The sequence below is a fragment of the Salmo salar genome, chromosome 15 (genome assembly GCF_965601325.2).
Source record: "Salmo salar chromosome 15, fSalSal1, whole genome shotgun sequence".
NCBI classification, from domain to species: Eukaryota; Metazoa; Chordata; class Actinopteri; order Salmoniformes; family Salmonidae; genus Salmo; species Salmo salar.
In genome coordinates this window covers 29,325,561-29,345,900 of record NC_138305.1, presented here as the reverse complement: position 1 = coordinate 29,345,900, position 20,340 = coordinate 29,325,561, and the positions used below count along the sequence as shown (strand labels likewise).

General features: G+C 48.5%; 1 protein-coding gene across 4 annotated transcripts in view; it reads left to right on the top strand.

Annotated features, from left to right (window-relative positions):
* Positions 1-20,340, top strand: part of cdc42bpb (CDC42 binding protein kinase beta (DMPK-like)) — a 136,895-nt gene that overhangs the window by 54,667 nt on the left and 61,888 nt on the right. For all 4 annotated transcript variants that reach the window (XM_014143793.3, XM_014143794.3, XM_014143792.3 and 1 more), the window contains exons 6-11: positions 9,079-9,172; positions 14,118-14,318; positions 17,391-17,639; positions 18,313-18,571; positions 18,708-18,827; positions 19,387-19,520. In XM_014143793.3, coding sequence (XP_013999268.1) covers positions 9,079-9,172; positions 14,118-14,318; positions 17,391-17,639; positions 18,313-18,571; positions 18,708-18,827; positions 19,387-19,520 — 1,057 coding nt within the window. The remainder of the gene's footprint in view (positions 1-9,078; positions 9,173-14,117; positions 14,319-17,390; positions 17,640-18,312; positions 18,572-18,707; positions 18,828-19,386; positions 19,521-20,340) is intronic.

Here is a 20,340-nt window from a genome sequence, read left to right as displayed (position 1 = left end):
CGGTATATTCACAGCTGTGGTATATTGGTAATAAACCCCCGAGGTGCCTTATTGCTATTATAAACTGGTTACCAATGTAATTAGAGCTGTTAAAAATACATGTTTTGTAAATCGCATGGTATACGGTCTGATATACTATGGCTGTCAGCCAATCAGCATTCAGGGCCTCGAAACCATCCAGTTTATAACAGTCTTTATGCTATGGGCAGTGATGGCTAACGAGCAACAATAGTTTCCGCTGCTTGGGTTTATTTGGACAAATCACAATTTCCCAGGTGTTCGCGTCTTTCGAATTAGTGAGGAGACTTTTGGGGAGGGAGAGAGGTGGGTGGGGGAGCTCCTCGTTCTAACATCTCTAAATCTCTTCTCTTATGGACCCTGAACTTAGTTGAGCAGCTGACCAATTACGCAAGACTTTAGTTCTGGGTTAACCGTGATTGGTGTGTCTGTGACTGATCTATAATAGGCAGATCTTGCTCTGAGTGTGTGAAGTTGTGCGTAAAGAGAGGGGGTGTGTGAAGAGGTAGGTAGGTGTGTGTGTGTGTGGAGGGAGAGGTGTGTGTGTGTGTGTGGAGGGAGAGGTGTGTGTGGAGGGAGAGGTGTGTGTGGAGGGAGGAGCAGCAGCTAACAGCTAAGCTAGCAACCCCCCCCAAAAAATGTTTGTCTTTCTCTCGTGTTCTACTGGTTTTCAACTTTCTTTCGTTGTCCAGAAGTCATTAACAACCCATACTAGTCGTAGTAACAACCCATCGTAGTAACAACCCATCCTAGTCGTAGTAACAACCCATCGTAGTAACAACCCATCCTAGTCGTAGTAACAACCCATCCTAGTCGTAGTAACAACCCATCGTAGTAACAACCCATCGTAGTAACAACCCATCGTAGTAACAACCCATCGTAGTAACAACCCATCCTAGTAACAACCCATCCTAGTCATAGTAACAACCCATCCTAGTCGTAGTAACAACCCATCGTAGTAACAACCCATCCTAGTCGTAGTAACAACCCATCCTAGTAACACCCCATCCTAGTTGTAGGAACAACCCATCCTAGTCATTGTAACAGCCCATCCTAGTAACAGCCCATCCTAGTCGTCGTAACAACCCATCCTAGTAACAGCCCATCCTAGTCGTCGTAACAGCCCATCCTAGTAACAGCCCATCCTAGTCGTCGTAACAGCCCATCCTAGTCGTCGTAACAGCCCATCCTAGTCGTCGTAACAGCCCATCCTAGTCGTCGTAACAGCCCATCCTAGTCGTCGTAACAGCCCATCCTAGTCGTCGTAACAGCCCATCCTAGTCGTCGTAACAGCCCATCCTAGTCGTCGTAACAGCCCATCCTAGTAACAGCCCATCCTAGTCGTCGTAACAGCCCATCCTAGTAACAGCCCATCCTAGTCGTCGTAACAGCCCATCCTAGTAACAGCCCATCCTAGTCGTCGTAACAGCCCATCCTAGTAACAGCCCATCCTAGTCGTCGTAACAGCCCATCCTAGTAACAGCCCATCCTAGTCGTCGTAACAGCCCATCCTAGTAACAGCCCATCCTAGTCGTCGTAACAGCCCATCCTAGTAACAGCCCATCCTAGTCGTCGTAACAGCCCATCCTAGTAACAGCCCATCCTAGTCGTCGTAACAGCCCATCCTAGTAACAGCCCATCCTAGTCGTCGTAACAGCCCATCCTAGTAACAGCCCATCCTAGTCGTCGTAACAGCCCATCCTAGTAACAGCCCATCCTAGTCGTCGTAACAGCCCATCCTAGTAACAGCCCATCCTAGTCGTCGTAACAGCCCATCCTAGTCGTCGTAACAGCCCATCCTAGTCGTCGTAACAGCCCATCCTAGTCGTCGTAACAGCCCATCCTAGTCGTCGTAACAGCCCATCGTCGTAACAGCCCATCCTAGTCGTAACAGCCCATCCTAGTCGTAACAGCCCATCGTCGTAACAGCCCATCGTCGTAACAGCCCATCGTCGTAACAGCCCATCGTCGTAACAGCCCATCGTCGTAACAGCCCATCGTCGTAACAGCCCATCGTCGTAACAGCCCATCGTCGTAACAGCCCATCGTCGTAACAGCCCATCGTCGTAACAGCCCATCGTCGTAACAGCCCATCGTCGTAACAGCCCATCGTCGTAACAGCCCATCGTCGTAACAGCCCATCGTCGTAACAGCCCATCGTCGTAACAGCCCATCGTCGTAACAGCCCATCGTCGTAACAGCCCATCGTCGTAACAGCCCATCCTAGTCGTAGTAACAGCCCATCCTAGTCGTAGTAACAGCCCATCCTAGTCGTAGTAACAGCCCATCCTAGTCGTAGTAACAGCCCATCCTAGTCGTAGTAACAGCCCATCCTAGTCGTAGTAACAGCCCATCCTAGTCACACCCCATCCTAGTCGTAGTAACACCCCATCCTAGTAACACCCCATCCTAGTCGTAGTAACAACCCATCCTAGTCGTAGTAACAACCCATCCTAGTCGTAGTAACAACCCATCCTAGTCGTAGTAACAACCCATCCTAGTCGTAGTAACAACCCATCCTAGTCGTAGTAACAACCCATCCTAGTAACACCCCATCCTAGTCGTAGTAACACCCCATCCTAGTCGTAGTAACACCCCATCCTACTAACACCCCATCCTAGTCGTAGTAACAACCCATCCTAGTAACACCCCATCCTAGTTGTAGTAACAACCCATCCTAGTTGTAGTAACAACCCATCCTAGTAACAACCCATCCTAGTCATTGTAACAACCCATCCTAGTAACAGCCCATCCTAGTCGTCGTAACAGCCCATCCTAGTAACAGCCCATCCTAGTCGTCGTAACAGCCCATCCTAGTAACAGCCCATCCTAGTCGTCGTAACAGCCCATCCTAGTAACAGCCCATCCTAGTCGTCGTAACAGCCCATCCTAGTAACAGCCCATCCTAGTCGTCGTAACAGCCCATCCTAGTAACAGCCCATCCTAGTCGTCGTAACAGCCCATCCTAGTAACAGCCCATCCTAGTCGTCGTAACAGCCCATCCTAGTAACAGCCCATCCTAGTCGTCGTAACAGCCCATCCTAGTAACAGCCCATCCTAGTCGTCGTAACAGCCCATCCTAGTAACAGCCCATCCTAGTCGTCGTAACAGCCCATCCTAGTAACAGCCCATCCTAGTCGTCGTAACAGCCCATCCTAGTAACAGCCCATCCTAGTCGTCGTAACAGCCCATCCTAGTCGTAGTAACAGCCCATCCTAGTAACAGCCCATCCTAGTAACAGCCCATCCTAGTAACAGCCCATCCTAGTCGTAGTAACACCCCATCCTAGTAACACCCCATCCTAGTAACAACCCATCCTAGTAACACCCCATCCTAGTCGTAGTAACAACCCATCCTAGTAACACCCCATCCTAGTTGTAGTAACAACCCATCCTAGTCACAACCCATCCTAGTCACAACCCATCCTAGTCATTGTAACAGCCCATCCTAGTAACAGCCCATCCTAGTAACAGCCCATCCTAGTAACAGCCCATCCTAGTCGTCGTAACAGCCCATCCTAGTCGTCGTAACAGCCCATCCTAGCCGTTGCATATTTACATTTTCCCTCTTTCTATCTCTGTCACCTGAAATGGCTGATGTCTTTTAGAGCCCTGTTGTCCTTTGACAGTAGTTGCATGTTCTAGAAAAATGTAATTGAGACCACCTCCATTTGATTTAGGATCAAACCCAGCACTTCAGTCGTCACTACATTACTTAATATAATTTATGGCTCTAGGTTTCAGGAAATGGCAGTTACAGGTTTTTCAAAATGTCTAAATGCTCCAACTTCCTGAGGGGGAATTTGACTGACCCCCCCCCCCAACCTTAGGCCTACATCAACACCACCTTGTCAGAAAATCCTAGGCAGAGCCCTGATTGTACATTTATACTGAATTAAAATATAAACGCAACATTAAGCAATTTCAAAGATTTTGCAGAGTTACAGTTCATGTAAGGAAATCAGTTAATTGAAATAAATTAGGCCCTAATCTAAGACTGGGCAGGGGCACAGCCAAGGGTGGGCTTGGGAGAGCATAGGCCCACCCACTTGGGATCCAGCCCGACCAGCCAATTAGAATACGTTTTCCCCCCCATGTATACATAAGTCTGTAACCTACCGATAATACTGAGCCAGTCTTCTACCAACATTGTTATTCGTCTAAAACATTTTCATTTGCATATGATTTGAGTAGTGTGGGCGCAGTGGGTGCTGTCGCCGTGCTGAAGTGATACTCATAAAAGGTTGGCAGGTTTGATGTGTGTGTTAGGGAGTCCCTCCCCACGTCACTGACCCTGTACCCAGATGACTGACCAGCCAGCCTTGTGTGGATGTGGGATAATGGAGGGGCCTCTTCCTGGCAGCAATGCCCCCTGGGAAACGGAGTCCTGGCCAGCAATCCTGCCTGTTTCCTTCCTGCTCTAGCCACAGACCAGGGCTGCTCTCCAATTCTCTAGTACCCTTCTTCCTGAAGTGTTCACTTGTTCACTCCCCCTCATGGATTTAATAGGGAAAGGAAGGACTTATTTGATGAATGTGGTGAACACTCCCTCTAAGCCCCCATGCTTACAGCAATCTAATGCTTAGGAATCCTTGAGAAGGAATGGAACAGGGAGAGAATTGGACCGCAGACAGAGGACGGAAGAGTCTGGTACCATTTTGACCTACAGTCCCTTTCCATCAGTGCCTACCCCATCAGTGCCTACCCCATCTGAATGGGATGGATCAGGCGTAATTGCCAACAATGTGGCCGAAAGTCTAAGCCAGTGACGGTCACAGCAAATATACATTTTAATTTCATCAACACTGTCAAGTAGAAGTATATTAGGGTTATAATATTGTAGAGAACAATCTAATGATTCATTACGTTTTGACTTTCATTTCATAGCACCTTGAATTGTCCTGTTTTTCTCTACATTGTACAGCAGGGAGTGAACGCCCTACCTTATGGCATCCTTTCACATTTGGGAACACTGGACAGGGGGCTAGGGAAGGGGCTAGGAGCCGAAATGGAACAGGGCCTTCTGGGATGCACTGTAGCGAAATAGGGGAGAGATTGAGGGAGAGAGACGAGATGAATCGACAGAGAGAGAGATGGAGGATGGGATAGAAGGGAATTGATGAGAGAGATGGAGTGTGAACAAGAGAGACGGAGCAACAGAACGAAAGAGTTGGGAAGCCTACTTTCTCTCTGAGGCACACGTACTCTGACACACAAACACACACACTGACAGTGTTTATAGTCTGGTTGTACTCAAGCCCAGTGCCTAACAAAACACAGAGACAAGTCTATATATCAAAACAGCATTGCGGCCCTGTTCCAATATTTTGTATACAGCTTTCTATCTTTCTTTCCTTCCTTCCTTGAAGTCAACACTGATCTGTATATGTTTGGATGGTTTCCATCTCAGAAGTAGCTGATCAGTGAATTAATCAAGGAAGGAAGCAATGAAGCTAAGAAAGGTGTAAGGATGGATGAGAAATCTTGTCTGAAATTAGCCTTGGTAGATTGGTTCAGTGCACTGATTGACAAACACATCTTACTCTAGTGGTTGGGAGTTTGTGTGAGTAAAGAGAAATGTATAAACAAATGGGTGTGTGTTTGTATGTGTGTGTGTGTGGGTCTCCTGTATGAGAGAGAGACTTATGAATGAAATGTTCTGTGTGTGGTTGTGATATTGTAAATGACTCGTGTGTGTGTGTGTGTGTGTGTGTGTGGCCTGTTACTTTGCGTTGGGCTGGGTGTGTTTAGGTGTTTACTCCGTGCCCGCTGTGCCCAGTGTGGTGCCAGGGTTAGTACAACAGAGGGCACAGTGTGTGTGGCCTGCGTCAAGCCAGGGAGCGTGAGGAGAGGGGGATCGGGAGAGAGGGAAAGGAGAGGGAGGGTAGATGAACAATGACAAGCTGTTCAGCTCAGAGAACCACCCGGGAGAGAAATGTTAAGGGGGAAGGAGCGGAGGGCTGTGTATATGGTGTGTGTGTGTGTGTGCTGTGTGTTATTGAACTGTACATTCTCAGAGTGAATCCGATACAATGTCACATAGTGATAAACAGGGCTTTATATTGGTGGAGAGGTTGGTTTTATGCACTTACCTTATCCTAACCCGTTTCTGTCTCTCTGTCTGTTTCTCTGTCTGCCCCTCTGTCTGCCCCTCTGTCTGCCCCTCTGTCTGCCCCTCTGTCTGCCCCTCTGTCTGCCCCTCTGTCTGCCCCTCTGTCTGCCCGTCCACCTGTCTCTGTCTGTCTGCCTCTCTCTGCCTCGCTCGCTCTCTGTCTGCCTCGCTCGCTCTCTGTCTGCCTCGCTCGCTCTCTGTCTGCCTCGCTCGCTCTCTGTCTGCCTCGCTCGCTCTCTCTCTGTCTGCCTCGCTCGCTCTCTCTCTGTCTGCCTCGCTCGCTCTCTCTCTGTCTGCCTCGCTCGCTCTCTCTCTGTCTGCCTCGCTCGCTCTCTCTCTGTCTGCCTCGCTCTCTCTCTCTCTGTCTGCCTCGCTCGCTCTCTCTCTGTCTGCCTCGCTCGCTCTCTCTCTCGTCTGCCTCGCTCGCTCTCTCTCTGTCTGCCTCGCTCTCTCTCTCTCTGTCTGCCTCGCTCTCTCTCTCTCTGTCTGCCTCGCTCTCTCTCTCTCTCTGTCTGCCTCGCTCGCTCTCTCTCTCTCCGTCTGCCTCGCTCGCTCTCTCTCTCTCTGTCTGCCTCGCTCGCTCTCTCTCTCTCTCTGTCTGCCTCGCTCGCTCTCTCTCTCTCTCTGTCTGCCTCGCTCTCTCTCTCTCTCTCTGTCTGCCTCGCTCGCTCTCTCTCTCTCTCTGTCTGCCTCGCTCGCTTTCTCTCTCTCTCTGTCTGCCTCGCTCGCTCTCTCTCTCTCTCTGTCTGCCTCGCTCGCTCTCTCTCTCTCTCTGTCTGCCTCGCTCTCTCTCTCTCTCTCTCTGTCTGCCTCGCTCGCTCTCTCTCTCTCTGTCTGCCTCGCTCGCTCTCTCTCTCTCTGTCTGCCTCGCTCGCTCTCTCTCTCTCTGTCTGCCTCGCTCGCTCGCTCTCTCTCTGTCTGCCTCGCTCGCTCTCTCTCGCTCTCTCTGTCTGCCTCGCTCGCTCTCTCTGTCTGCCTCGCTCGCTCTCTCTGTCTGCCTCGCTCTCTCTCTCTGTCTGCCTCGCTCGCTCTCTCTCTCTGTCTGCCTCGCTCTCTCTCTCTCTCTGTCTGCCTCGCTCGCTCTCTCTCTCTCTCTGTCTGCCTCGCTCGCTCTCTCTCTCTCTCTCTCTCGTCTGCCTCGCTCGCTCTCTCTCTGTCTGCCTCGCTCGCTCTCTCTCTCTGTCTGCCTCGCTCGCTCTCTCTCTCTGTCTGCCTCGCTCTCTTCTCTCTGTCTGCCTCGCTCTCTCTCTCTGTCTGCCTCGCTCGCTCTCTGTCTGCCTCGCTCGCTCTCTCTCTCTGTCTGCCTCGCTCGCTCTCTCTCTCTGTCTGCCTCGCTCGCTCTCTCTCTCTGTCTGCCTCGCTCGCTCTCTCTCTCTGTCTGCCTCGCTCGCTCTCTCTCTCTGTCTGCCTCGCTCGCTCTCTCTCTCTGTCTGCCTCGCTCGCTCTCTCTCTCTGTCTGCCTCGCTCGCTCTCTCTCTCTGTCTGCCTCGCTCGCTCTCTCTCTCTGTCTGCCTCGCTCGCTCTCTCTCTCTGTCTGCCTCGCTCGCTCTCTCTCTCTGTCTGCCTCGCTCGCTCTCTCTCTCTCTGTCTGCCTCGCTCGCTCTCTCTCTCTGTCTGCCTCGCTCGCTCTCTCTCTCTGTCTGCCTCGCTCGCTCTCTCTCTCTGTCTGCCTCGCTCGCTCTCTCTCTCTGTCTGCCTCGCTCGCTCTGTCTGCCTCGCTCCTCGCTCGCTCTGTCTGCCTCGCTCCTCGCTCGCTCTGTCTGCCTCGCTCCTCGCTCGCTCTGTCTGCCTCGCTCCTCGCTCGCTCTGTCTGCCTCGCTCCTCGCTCGCTCTGTCTGCCTCGCTCCTCGCTCGCTCGGTCTGCCTCGCTCCTCGCTCGCTCGGTCTGCCTCGCTCCTCGCTCGCTCGGTCTGCCTCGCTCCTCGCTCGCTCTGTCTGCCTCGCTCCTCGCTCGCTCTGTCTGCCTCGCTCCTCGCTCGCTCTGTCTGCCTCGCTCCTCGCTCGCTCTGTCTGCCTCGCTCCTCGCTCGCTCTGTCTGCCTCGCTCCTCGCTCGCTCTGTCTGCCTCGCTCCTCGCTCGCTCTGTCTGCCTCGCTCCTCGCTCGCTCTGTCTGCCTCGCTCCTCGCTCGCTCTGTCTGCCTCGCTCCTCGCTCGCTCTGTCTGCCTCGCTCCTCGCTCGCTCTGTCTGCCTCGCTCCTCGCTCGCTCTGTCTGCCTCGCTCCTCGCTCGCTCTGTCTGCCTCGCTCCTCGCTCGCTCTGTCTGCCTCGCTCCTCGCTCGCTCTGTCTGCCTCGCTCCTCGCTCGCTCTGTCTGCCTCGCTCCTCGCTCGCTCTGTCTGCCTCGCTCCTCGCTCGCTCTGTCTGCCTCGCTCCTCGCTCGCTGCTGCCTCGCTCCTCGGCTCTGTCTGCCTCGCTCCTCGCTCTGTCTGCCTCGCTCCTCGCTCTGTCTGCCTCGCTCCTCGCTCTGTCTGCCTCGCTCTGTCTGCCTCGCTCCTCGCTCTGTCTGCCTCGCTCCTCGCTCTGTCTGCCTCGCTCCTCGCTCTGTCTGCCTCGCTCCTCGCTCTGTCTGACTCGCTCCTCGCTCTGTCTGCCTCGCTCCTCGCTCTGTCTGCCTCGCTCCTCGCTCGCTCTCTCGCTGTCTGGCTCGCTCCTCGCTCGCTCTCTCGCTGTCTGCCTCGCTCCTCGCTCGCTCTCTCGCTGTCTGCCTCGCTCCTCGCTCGCTCTCTCGCTGTCTGCCTCGCTCCTCGCTCGCTCTCTCGCTGTCTGGCTGTCTGGCTCGCTCCTCGCTCGCTCTCTCTGGCTCGCTCTCTCTCTCTGGCTCGCTCGCTGTCTGTCTGGCTCGCTCTCTCTCTCTCTCTCTCTCTCTCGCTCTCTCTCGCTCTCTCTCGCTCTCTCTCGCTCTCTCTCGCTCTCTCTCTCTGTCTCTCTCTGTCTCTCTCTCTCCCTCCAGAGATATCAAACCAGACAACGTGCTGTTAGACATGAAGGGTCATATCCGTCTGGCCGACTTTGGCTCCTGCCTGAAAATGATGCAGGACGGCACGGTGAGCAACACAGACCCCACACCCCAGACATCACACCCCATACACACCCCAGACCCCCCACGCACCAGACCCCACACCCACCCCAGACATCACACCCCATACACACCCCAGACCCCCCACGCACCACACACGCACCAGACACGCCCCTCGCCCCCCACTCCCCACACGCCCCCCCACATGCCACACACGCCCCACATGCCTCACACGCCCCCCCCACACACGCCCCACAAAATGTATATTTTTTAATACCACACAAATGACCAACATTACAGCCTACACAGATTAGAGTAGCCATTTGCTTTTCAAACTGTTTTTCCAGCAATAGTATTTTGAAATATTGCGAAAGCTGCTGCCTGCTGTTCACTGACAGCCACTACTCAACAATCAGGGGTTTGATATTTACCAGGCCTGCTGCCCAATTGGCTCCGCAACTGTAGTCCTACATGCACTAGTCGTGATAAAACACAACCCACAACATTTTTAAAAAAGATATAAAAAATAAATAAAATAGTCCTCATTATTCCTGGTCTATTTCAGATAGGAGTAATTCTATACATTTTGCAGATGTATTTAAATTGATCTGCAGCACCTCTTCCATGGCTATTTTTTCTTTTCCCTAAGGCCAAATAATCAGTACTTCTTGTTATTAATTCAGTGGATGGTGGTCAGTAACCCCATGGAATGAGGTTGTTGGGTAGGTAGGCCTACTACTACAATAATATTTAGAATAATCTATCGACATTTTTTTAAAATCTTTTTACCAGTTAAAAACAAATTCTTATTTTCAATTACGGCCTTGGACGCTCTGTCTGCCTCGCTCCTTGTTCAGGGGCAGAACGACAGATTTGTACCTTGTCAGCTCGGGGATTTGAACTTGCAACCTTTCGGTTACTAGTCCAATGCTCTAACCACTAGGCTATGCTGCCGCCCCAACAAGCCTATATCTGATCTCTGTTTCGCCGATAGTGGTTTTACCTACAGTGCCTTCAGAATGTATTCACACCAATTTACTTTTTCCACTTTTTGATTTTACAGCATGAATTTAAAAATGTATTAAATCGCATTTTTTTTTGTCTCACTGGCCTACACACAATACACCATAATGTCAGTGATGTTGAATTTTTTTTTTTTTTTTTTTACAAATTAATAAACTATTTAAATCTAAGTATTTAACCCCTTTTGTTATGGCAGGCCTAAATAAATTCAGGAGTAAAGATTTGCCTAACAAATCAAATACAACGTTGCAATGACTCATGGACACTGTGTGTGCAATAATGGGGTTTAACATGATTTGTGAACGACTACCTCATCTCTGTACCCCACACATACAGTTACAGTATCTGTAAGGTCCCTCAGTCGAGTAGTGAATTTCAAACACAGATTCGACCACAGACCAAGGAGGTTTTCCAGTGCCTGTCGCGAAGAAGGGCGCCTATTGGTAGATGGGTCAAAAACAAGAGACAGACATTGAATATCCCTTTGAACATGGTGAAGTTATTAATTACACTTTGGATGGTGTATCAATACACCCAGTCACTACAATGACATAGGCGTCCTTCCTATAACTGTTGCCGGAGAGGAAGGAAATGGTGACTTTAGAACATTTACAGCATTTACATTTATTTATGGCTGTGATGGGAGAAAACTGTGGATGGATCAACAACATCGTAGTTACTCCTCAATACTAACCTAAATGACAGTTGCAATAAGGTAAAACTGCAAATGTGTTACATCGAAATTAACTCTATGTCCTGAAAAGAGAGCGTTACGCTTGGGGACAAAAACATCACTGACGGCCACTCTTCATATTTTCAAGCATGGTAATGGCTGCATCATGTTATGGGTATGCTTGTCATCGGCAAGGACTAGGGAGTTTTCTTTTGTTGATAAAAAGAAACTGAAAATTCACCTTTCAGCAGGAAAATAACCTAAGATGACATTGGATGTTCCTGAATGGCCTAGTTACAGTTTTGACTTAAATCGGCTTGAAAATCTATTGTGAAAATGGCTGTCTAGCAATGATCAACAACCAACTTGACAGAGCTTAAAGAATAATAGGCAAATGTTGCACAATCCAGGTGTGGAAAGCTCTTAGAGACTTACCCAGAAATACTCACAGCTATAATCACTGCCAAAGGAGATTCAAACATGTATTGATTCAGGGGTGTCAATACTTATGTAAATCAGATATTTCTAGATTTCATTTTCAATAAATGTGCTAAAATGTCTAAACATGTTTTCACTTAGTCATTGTGGGATATTGTGTGTAGATGAATGAAAAATATATTTAATCCATTTTGAATTCAGGAAGGTAACACCACAAAATATAGAATCAAGTGATATGAATAGTTTCTCAAGGCACTTTATATTGTAATATAAATAATGTCCTTTTTTTTACCTGGTTGTAGCATAAACTGCACCAAGTTTTTATATTCATAAAGGCTAATAAGAAAAGATGTCAAATCACTTGAGTAGCCTACGTGAAAGTTTTACAGATTTGTGGTTGCATCAGTATGTATCTGAAATGCATCAGAAAAGTATTGGAAAGTTCAGGAAAACGTCAGGTAAGCTCATCAGGTAGGCCTAGCAATTGTTTGTGTAGAGAAGATCTGCATTGCTTTCAATTGTGGTTTTGTCACGGTCCCTTGTAACGTTTCCTACACGGCCGGTGAGCATTTCAATCATAATAGCAAGTAGCTCCAACCGTTCAAAGATTTAGAGCCACATTTGTAGGACGAAAACAGAGACCCACTCTGTTTGTCACAACCGCTAAAATAGCGGACATGGCACCCAATTCTCTAGTACACTACTTTTAGCCAGGACCCATATGGTTCTGGTCCAAAGTAGTACACTACATAGGGAATAGGGTGCCATTTGGGATGCAGTGTCAGTCAGTGGCCAATAGGAGGCTCTCCCACACTTTACTCAGGTCAATGATGAGTGACTTAGAGTAAATACATACAACTATAGAAATACAATGACTTGACATTTTAATATTCTAATTCTATCCGTACAACAAGGAACTGAACAACGGTAAAGAGAATGACTAGCAGAAGTGAAACCAACATTCATACAACGGCCGTGCTCTGGGGGTGAAGTTTCCACTAGGAACAAATCTCCTGCCCCAATCCTAACCTTAACTATTAGTGGGGGAAATTAAGAACTTACCCAGATCAGCGTCAAGGGCAATTTCAACCCACTCCAGTAGTAGCAATAACAGCAGCTTTAAACCAATGCTCAATAACGAGGAAATGTCTACACAACAGATTACACAACAGCTATCGTTATCACCATCATTACCTAGTTTTAGTGGATTCAAATAATAATGCTGGCTATATAATCAGAGTTCGGTCTCACAGTTGGCTGTTGATGATCAAACGATTTGATTCACTGTGGCCTTTTCACAGACCCTGATTAAATGACAAAAATAAATATGGTCAATTAGGGTTTAGTCATGAAGTAACATTTAGATTTGTAATCAGCATTGACTGGATGTCTATAGTCTGTGATTTTAAACTTCTTACACAAAGATTAAGGACAGTCCAGGCCTTCGACACCAACTTATCATCTCTAGGCTTAATCTGTTTTACTCCAGCTCAAATTTACCCCCATCCTTATTGCACTACTGTAAATAGAAAATGAAAATAAAGAAAGTAAACGACATGATATGCCATCTGAATTCAGCGGGTGTAAAATGTAAAGAAGGGCAGTAAAATCCCAAATGGCACCCTATTTGTTACAGTGCACTACGTTACCCATAGGGCTCTGGTCAAAAGTAGTGCACTACTTTTGACCAGAGCCCTATGGGTAACGTAGTGCACTACTTTTGACCAGAGCCCTATCTAGAGCAGGGCTGCCCAACCCTCATCCTGGAGATGTACTGTCCTCTGGGTTTTCAGTCCAACCCTAAATTAACACACCTGATTCTACTAATTAGCTGCTCAACAAGACCTTAACTAGCTGAATCAGATATGCTAAATTAAGGTTGGACTGAACCTACAGGACAGTACATCTCCAGGAAGAGGGTTGGGCAGCCCTGGTCTAGAGAATAGGGTGCCATTTGGGACTCATTCAAGGGCTCTCATGGATCCTAATGGTTTTTATAGTGTGAATTAATAGAGGGTTCACACTGTTTTATTAAATAACTTTATGGCTCAACTCCTTTTCTGCTCTCTCGTGCTAAGTTTTCATTCGTTTTTTCATCGCTCAGAGATTCTACCACAGAGCCCCTTTGTACTACTCAGCTGTTTGTGTGAAAGAAAATGAATTTTCGTCTGAGACAGAAATTGACCCGAGGTTCAAGGTGATTTGTCAGATGTATGGAGGTTCAGGGTTTTAGTGAAAGGGGTCTGATAGTGATGTCAAATGTATAGCCCAACCGTTAGGCCTTCAATCACTTCATCAAATTCTAAGGGGGAGTATAGCAAGATTCACTATATTCCTCATCTCCTGACCTGGGTTCAGATACTATTTGAAATAATTTAAAATACTTAATCTGTGCTTGATTGAGCTTGCCTGGCTTAATGGACCAATAGAATAGTCTCAAAACTCCAAACCCGCCCATCTGACACTCTATACAGGCTAGAGCAACGACTCAAAATATTTGAATCCAGGTCAAAGCAAACTCAATCGGTTTTTAATAAGTTAATACTCTTATTATGAAAACACACACACACCTCATGTCAGTTATTATTTTTCTATGTATTCCTGGTGTTATTATTTTCAAAACAGAAATATACTTTCTACTATTTCTCTTTCTCTCTCTGCATTGTTGGGAAGGGCCCGTCAGTAAGCATTTCACTGTTAGTCTACACCTGTTGTTTACCAAGCATGTGACAAATACGATTTGATTTGGATCGTTTTTTACATGTACAACGTAAAGTGTTTCTCTGAGTTCACTTTACTTCAACCCTCTCATTTGTAGTTCCTAACCTCACTCTTCCAGGTCCAGTCATCTGTGGCTGTAGGCACTCCGGACTACATTTCCCCTGAGATCCTGCAGGCCATGGAGGACGGCATGGGGAAGTACGGTCCAGAGTGTGACTGGTGGTCGCTGGGGGTATGTATGTACGAGATGCTCTACGGGGAGACGCCCTTCTATGCAGAGTCCCTGGTGGAGACCTACGGCAAGATCATGAACCACGAGGTAAACTTGAGGAAACTGGCTGACATTTAGGTGAAAAGTTTTTAGGTTGTGGTGACAACCTTGCGAGGGAAAGTGGAAAACGAGTCTCAGAAGTCTACCATTTTAATTAGCGTCCATTCATGAAAACAGTAGTCATTAAGGAAAGGAAACAAGGATAGGATGTCATGCAAGAGAATTGGGAGAGCGCCACTAGCCACAGGTATGGATAGGGAAATGTGATCATAGGTCCGGGTGTAGGGACAAGCATGTAGTGTACCTCTGAGGCAGAACAAAGCCAGGGGTCCCTGGTGCCTAGCTTGCAACAATGTCGATGTAGGGAATTTAGCTTGTGTGTGTGTCATCAGCATCCAAACTGCCTTGGTAACAAGCAATATACATATATTCTATTATGCATGTCAAAAGAAGGAATGCTCCGCAAACTGACAACGATCTTCAGACTCAAAACGACCAGAAGAGCTAGTCTATACCAGATCTATGGGCCAGCAATAAGTGCTAAATATTCCAAACATTTTAATAATTAATGATTTTGATTCATGATTTATTGATTGTTTGCTTCCAAATGTACAGTATTTCACAGTTAATTATATGCTACACTTATTAAATATAACAAACCTTTTGGATTATTAATCGGTTGAAATAGTTGATAATGTTTAATGGATTGTTTAGTTCAAGATACACTACATGACCAAATGTATCTGGATACCTGCTCGTCGAACATCTCATTTCAATGTCATGGGCATTAATATGGAGTTGGTTCCCCATTTGCTGCTATAACAGCCTCCACTCTTCTGTGAAGGCTTTCCACTAGATGTTGGAACATTGGGGTGGCAGGTAGCCTAGTGGTTAGAGCGTTGGGCCAGTAACTGAAAGGTTTAAATCCCCGAGCTGACAAGGTAAAAATCTGTCGTTCTGCCCTTGAACAAGACAGTTAACCTACTGTTCCCCGGTAGGCTGTCATTCTAAATAAGAATTTGTTCATAACTGACTTGCCTAGTTAAATAAAGGTTACGTTTAAAAAATATTATTGCTGCAGGGACTTGCTTCCATTCAGCCACAACAGCATTCGTGAGGTCAGGAACTGATGTTGGGCGATTCGGCCTGGCTCGCAGTCAGTGTTCCAATTCAACCCAGGTGTTCGATTGGGTTGAGGTCAGGGTTCTGTGCAGGCCAGTCAAATTCTTCCACACACCGATCTCGACAAACCAGTTCTGTATGGACCTCGCTTTGTGCACGGGGGCATAGTCATGCTGAAACAGGAAAGGGCCTTCCCCAAACTGTTGCCGCAAAGTTGGAAGCACAGAATCGTCTAGAATCTATGCTGTAGTGTTAAGATTTCCCTTCACTGGATCTAAGGAGCCAGAACCATGAAAAACAGCCCTAGACCATTATTCCTCCTCCACCAAGCTTTACAATTAGCACTATGTATTCAGACAAAGTGTTCTCCTGGCATCCGCCAAACCTAGATTAGTCCTTCGGACTGCCAGATGGGGAAGCGTGATTCATCACCCCAGAGAATGCGTTTCCAATGGTGGCGAGCTTTAAACCACTCCAGCCAACGCTTGGAATTGAGCATGGTGATCTTAGGCTTGTGTGCGGCTGCTCGGCCATGGAAACCCATTTCATGAAGCTCCCGACTAACAGTTCTTGTGCTGACGTTGCTTCCAGAGGCACTTTGGAACTCGGCATTGAGTATTGCAACCGAGGACAGGCTATTTTTATGCGCTTCAGCACTCGCCGGTTCTGTTCTGTTAGCTTGTGTGGCCTACCACTTCGCGGCTGAGCTGTTGTTGCTCCTAGATGATTTGTTGGAAAGGTGGCATCCTATGACGGTGCCATGTCGATAATCACAGAGCTCTTCAGTAAGGCCATTATACTGGCAATGTTTGTCTATGGAGATTGCATGGCAGTGTGCTCGATTTTATACACCTGTCAGCAACGGGTGTTGCTATCCAGGTTAATGCTCCTTCTCAAGGGTCCAGTTCCTGAAACACTAGCCTACTTTCTAACAGCTATTTTCATCAAAGTCTCTGTCAGTATCTAAACTGGTGCTTGTCATGCGTTATCAAACACGTTCTCCCTGTCTCTGGTTCTGTCTCTGGTTCTGTCTCATTCTCAGCTATTACTTGTTTATAGCCCGTCTCTGTCAAACCCCCGTCTCTGTCAAACCCCCGTCTCTGTCAAACCCCCGTCTCTGTCAAACCCCCGTCTCTGTCAAACCCCCGTCTCTGTCAAACCCCCGTCTCTGTCAAACCCCCGTCTCTGTCAAACCCCCGTCTCTGTCAAACCCCCGTCTCTGTCAAACCCCCGTCTCTGTCAAACACCCGTCTCTGTCAAACACCCGTCTCTCTGTCTCTCTCCCCCCGTCTCTCTGTCTCTCTCCCCCCGTCTCTCTGTCTCTCTCCCCCCGTCTCTCTGTCTCTCTCCCCCCGTCTCTCTGTCTCTCTCCCCCCGTCTCTCTGTCTCTCTCCCCCCGTCTCTCTGTCTCTCTCCCCCCGTCTCTCTGTCTCTCTCCCCCCGTCTCTCTGTCTCTCTCCCCCCCGTCTCTCTGTCTCTCTCCCCCCCGTCTCTCTCTCTCTCCCCCCCCCGTCTCTGTCTCTCTCCCCCCCGTCTCTCTGTCTCTCTCCCCCCCGTCTCTCTGTCTCTCTCCCCCCGTCTCTCTGTCTCTCTCCCCCCGTCTCTCTGTCTCTCTCCCCCCGTCTCTCTGTCTCTCTCCCCCCGTCTCTCTGTCTCTCTGTCTCTCTCCCCCCGTCTCTCTGTCTCTCTCCCCCCGTCTCTCTAGCTCACCCCCCCATCTCTCGCTCCTCCCCCGTCCGTCTCTCTCTCTCTCTCTCTCTCACTCACTCACTCACTCACTCACTCACTCACTCACTCACTCACTCACTCACTCACTCACTCACTCACTCTCACACACACACCCCCCACGTCCTGATTATTTTGCTGGTGTGTGTGTTAGGGGGGAAATGTGATGTTTGTGTAATGTGTGCTAATGACCCAATTAAAGGAACTTTAAAAAAGAAAATCAAATTCTCATCCCCTTCTTCTTCTCCCTCTCTCCACCCTTCTCTCTCACAGGAGCGTTTCCAGTTCCCCTCAAACATCTGTGACGTGTCGGAGGACGCCAAGGACCTGATCTCGCGCCTAATCTGCGGCCGCGAGCGTCGCCTGGGCCAGAATGGCATCGGCGACTTCAAGGATCACCCCTTCTTCGCCGGCATCGACTGGGAACACATCCGCTCCACTGAGGCGCCCTACATCCCCGACGTCAGCTCCCCATCTGACACCTCCAACTTTGACGTGGACGACGATATTCTTAAAAACCCGGTGGGTGTACTGGGGGAAACGAGCTCGCTAGCTAATGTTACCTGGAAACCAGCTCGCTAGCTAATGTTACCTGGAAACCAGCTCGCTAGCTAGCTAATGTTACCTGGAAACCAGCTCGCTAGCTAGCTAATGTTACCTGGAAACCAGCTCGCTAGCTAGCTAATGTTACCTGGAAACCAGCTCGCTAGCTAGCTAATGTTACCTGGAAACCAGCTCGCTAGCTAATGTTACCTGGAAACCAGCTGGCTAGCTAACTGGAAATGAGCTGACTAGCAAGCACTAATTAAAATAATAAAAACTTAGCTAGATGGCTAACTAGAAAACAGCTAGCTGGCTAACACTACCGGGAAACCAGCAAGCTAATGCTGACTATTCAACTTCCAGCCATGGAGAACCAAAATACTTCTGTTTTTCTTTTTTAACAGATAGTAATAGATCAATCTCTGATCTTTGATTAGGTCTCTGATTAGAAGGGAAGAATAAAAAACTGAATTGTTTGGGCCCTCCAGTTCTTCAGTTGAACGGCCCAGAGCTAACTGGTGTTTACTGTTGTAAACATTTTACTTGGCTGTTTTCTTGGTATGTTTGACTGTTCCACTCTAACTAATCTGATGCCCCCCCCTTGGCTTTCTCTCTGTCTCTGTGTGTCTTTCTCTCACCCCCCACCCAACAGGACATCGCTCCTCCAGTCACACACAGTGGCTTCACCGGCCAGCATCTGCCCTTCGTGGGCTTCACCTACACCACGGACAGCTGCTTCTCGGACCGCGGCAGCGTCAACAGGGCCGGCCTGTCCGATGGGAGCTCCCAGGATGGGGGAGGAGAAGAGGGGGTTCCCCCGGACCAGGAGGGGGGGCTGGAGGTGGAAGCCTTTGAGAGGAGGATCCGCCGGCTGGAGCAGGAGAAGCAGGAGCTGAACCGCAAACTGCAGGGTGAGCTAGGGGGCGGTAGAGGACAAAGACACACATAGACAACATGTACACATAAACAACCTCTGTGACCCTGAGTGTAAATTTGGACATGATCTCTGACCCTTAACCTGTGTGTTTCCCCTTCTGGCCCCTCCAGAGTCCACTCAAGCAGTGCAGTCTCTCCACGGGCCGGGCCGCGGGGCCAGCACCCTGGGCCGGGACAAGGAGATGAAGAAGCTCAACGAGGAGATCGACCGGCTCAAGAAGAAACTGGCAGGTCAGTGCTCTCTGTGCAACCCAATCTGGCAACGCACCGCTAGTTGGCTCGTCTGGCAACCCAACACTGTCTGGGCATTTAAACCAGGTCTGATTCGAACACACAGATCATTTAAACCAGGTCTGATTTGAACACACAGATCATTTAAACCAGGTCTGATTCGAACACACAGATCATTTAAACCAGGTCTGATTCGAACACACAGATCATTTAAACCAGGTCTGATTCGAACACACAGATCATTTAAACCAGGTCTGATTCGAACACACAGATCATTTAAACCAGGTCTGATTCGAACACACAGATCATTTAAACCAGGTCTGATTCGAACACACAGATCATTTAAACCAGGTCTGATTCGAACACACAGATCATTTAAACCAGGTCTGATTCGAACACACAGATCATTTAAACCAGGTCTGATTCGAACACACAGATCATTTAAACCGGGTCTGGGTCGAACACACAGTTTGCACTTTTGGGGCTGTTCCAGCGCAGCACAAGTACCTATCACCATCCCACTAACCAGTAAGTCCCTCCCCTTCTCGCCCCCACTCAGACTCTGATAGGTTGGAGCACCAGCTAGAGGAGGCGGTGACTCTGCGCCAGGACTACGAGAGCTCCTCCTCCAAGCTGAAGGCCCTGGACAAACAGGTTAAAGCCCTGAGACAGGAGAAGGAGGATATTCACAAGGTAACACCCCCCCCCCCCCCCCCTATTTTTGCAAAGGAAAATGAAAACAAGCATTTGTTATTGGACAAGTTCTGGCAGTCCCTTCCCGTTCCGGTCTGCTTCCTTCTGTTTGGTGTCTAGTGAATACAACGTAGGGGTGTATTCAGTCAAGTGAATGCATAACTAGAGCTGACATGATTCACAGGACACACTGTAACTCTCAAGGACCAATGTTAGTTCACCGTTGTCTATTCACGGCATAGAGGTTGTCTCTCTATGTCAGGTCTCATTTTATCATTCATGACGCATTAGGCTTTAACACACACACACACACACACACACACACACAGCCTAACCTAATATCCTCAGATCATTGGATCACCGCGGTGTGTAAACACTGGGACCTTTTTCTTGTGATTAATTCCATCATGTCATGGGTTAGCTGGAGTCAGGGTTCTGGACAGAAACGCCACATTTCTGTCTAATTCCATTAGCAAAACTATTTGACCCCATCCTCTTTCTTTTACCCTGGGATAGTGTTTGTGTTTAGTTGACTATACAAAACCGTTGCCTGCTCGTAGTTGTTCAAATCAGATGATGTCATCAGTGTGTCCGGATGATGTCATCAGAAATACTTGTCTTGTATCTTGTTTACTTCACAACAAAGGGCTTGTTTGACTGATATACAAATCACCTTGTGTCATAAACAACTGCTCATTATTATTTGTAGAGCAGTCAGTCACCATTTACCCACAATGCATCAAGGATTTGATGCTCTCGGACATGGCCATAGAAACCCATAATTTTCACACGTTGGGGTGGTGCTGGAGATAATGTATTT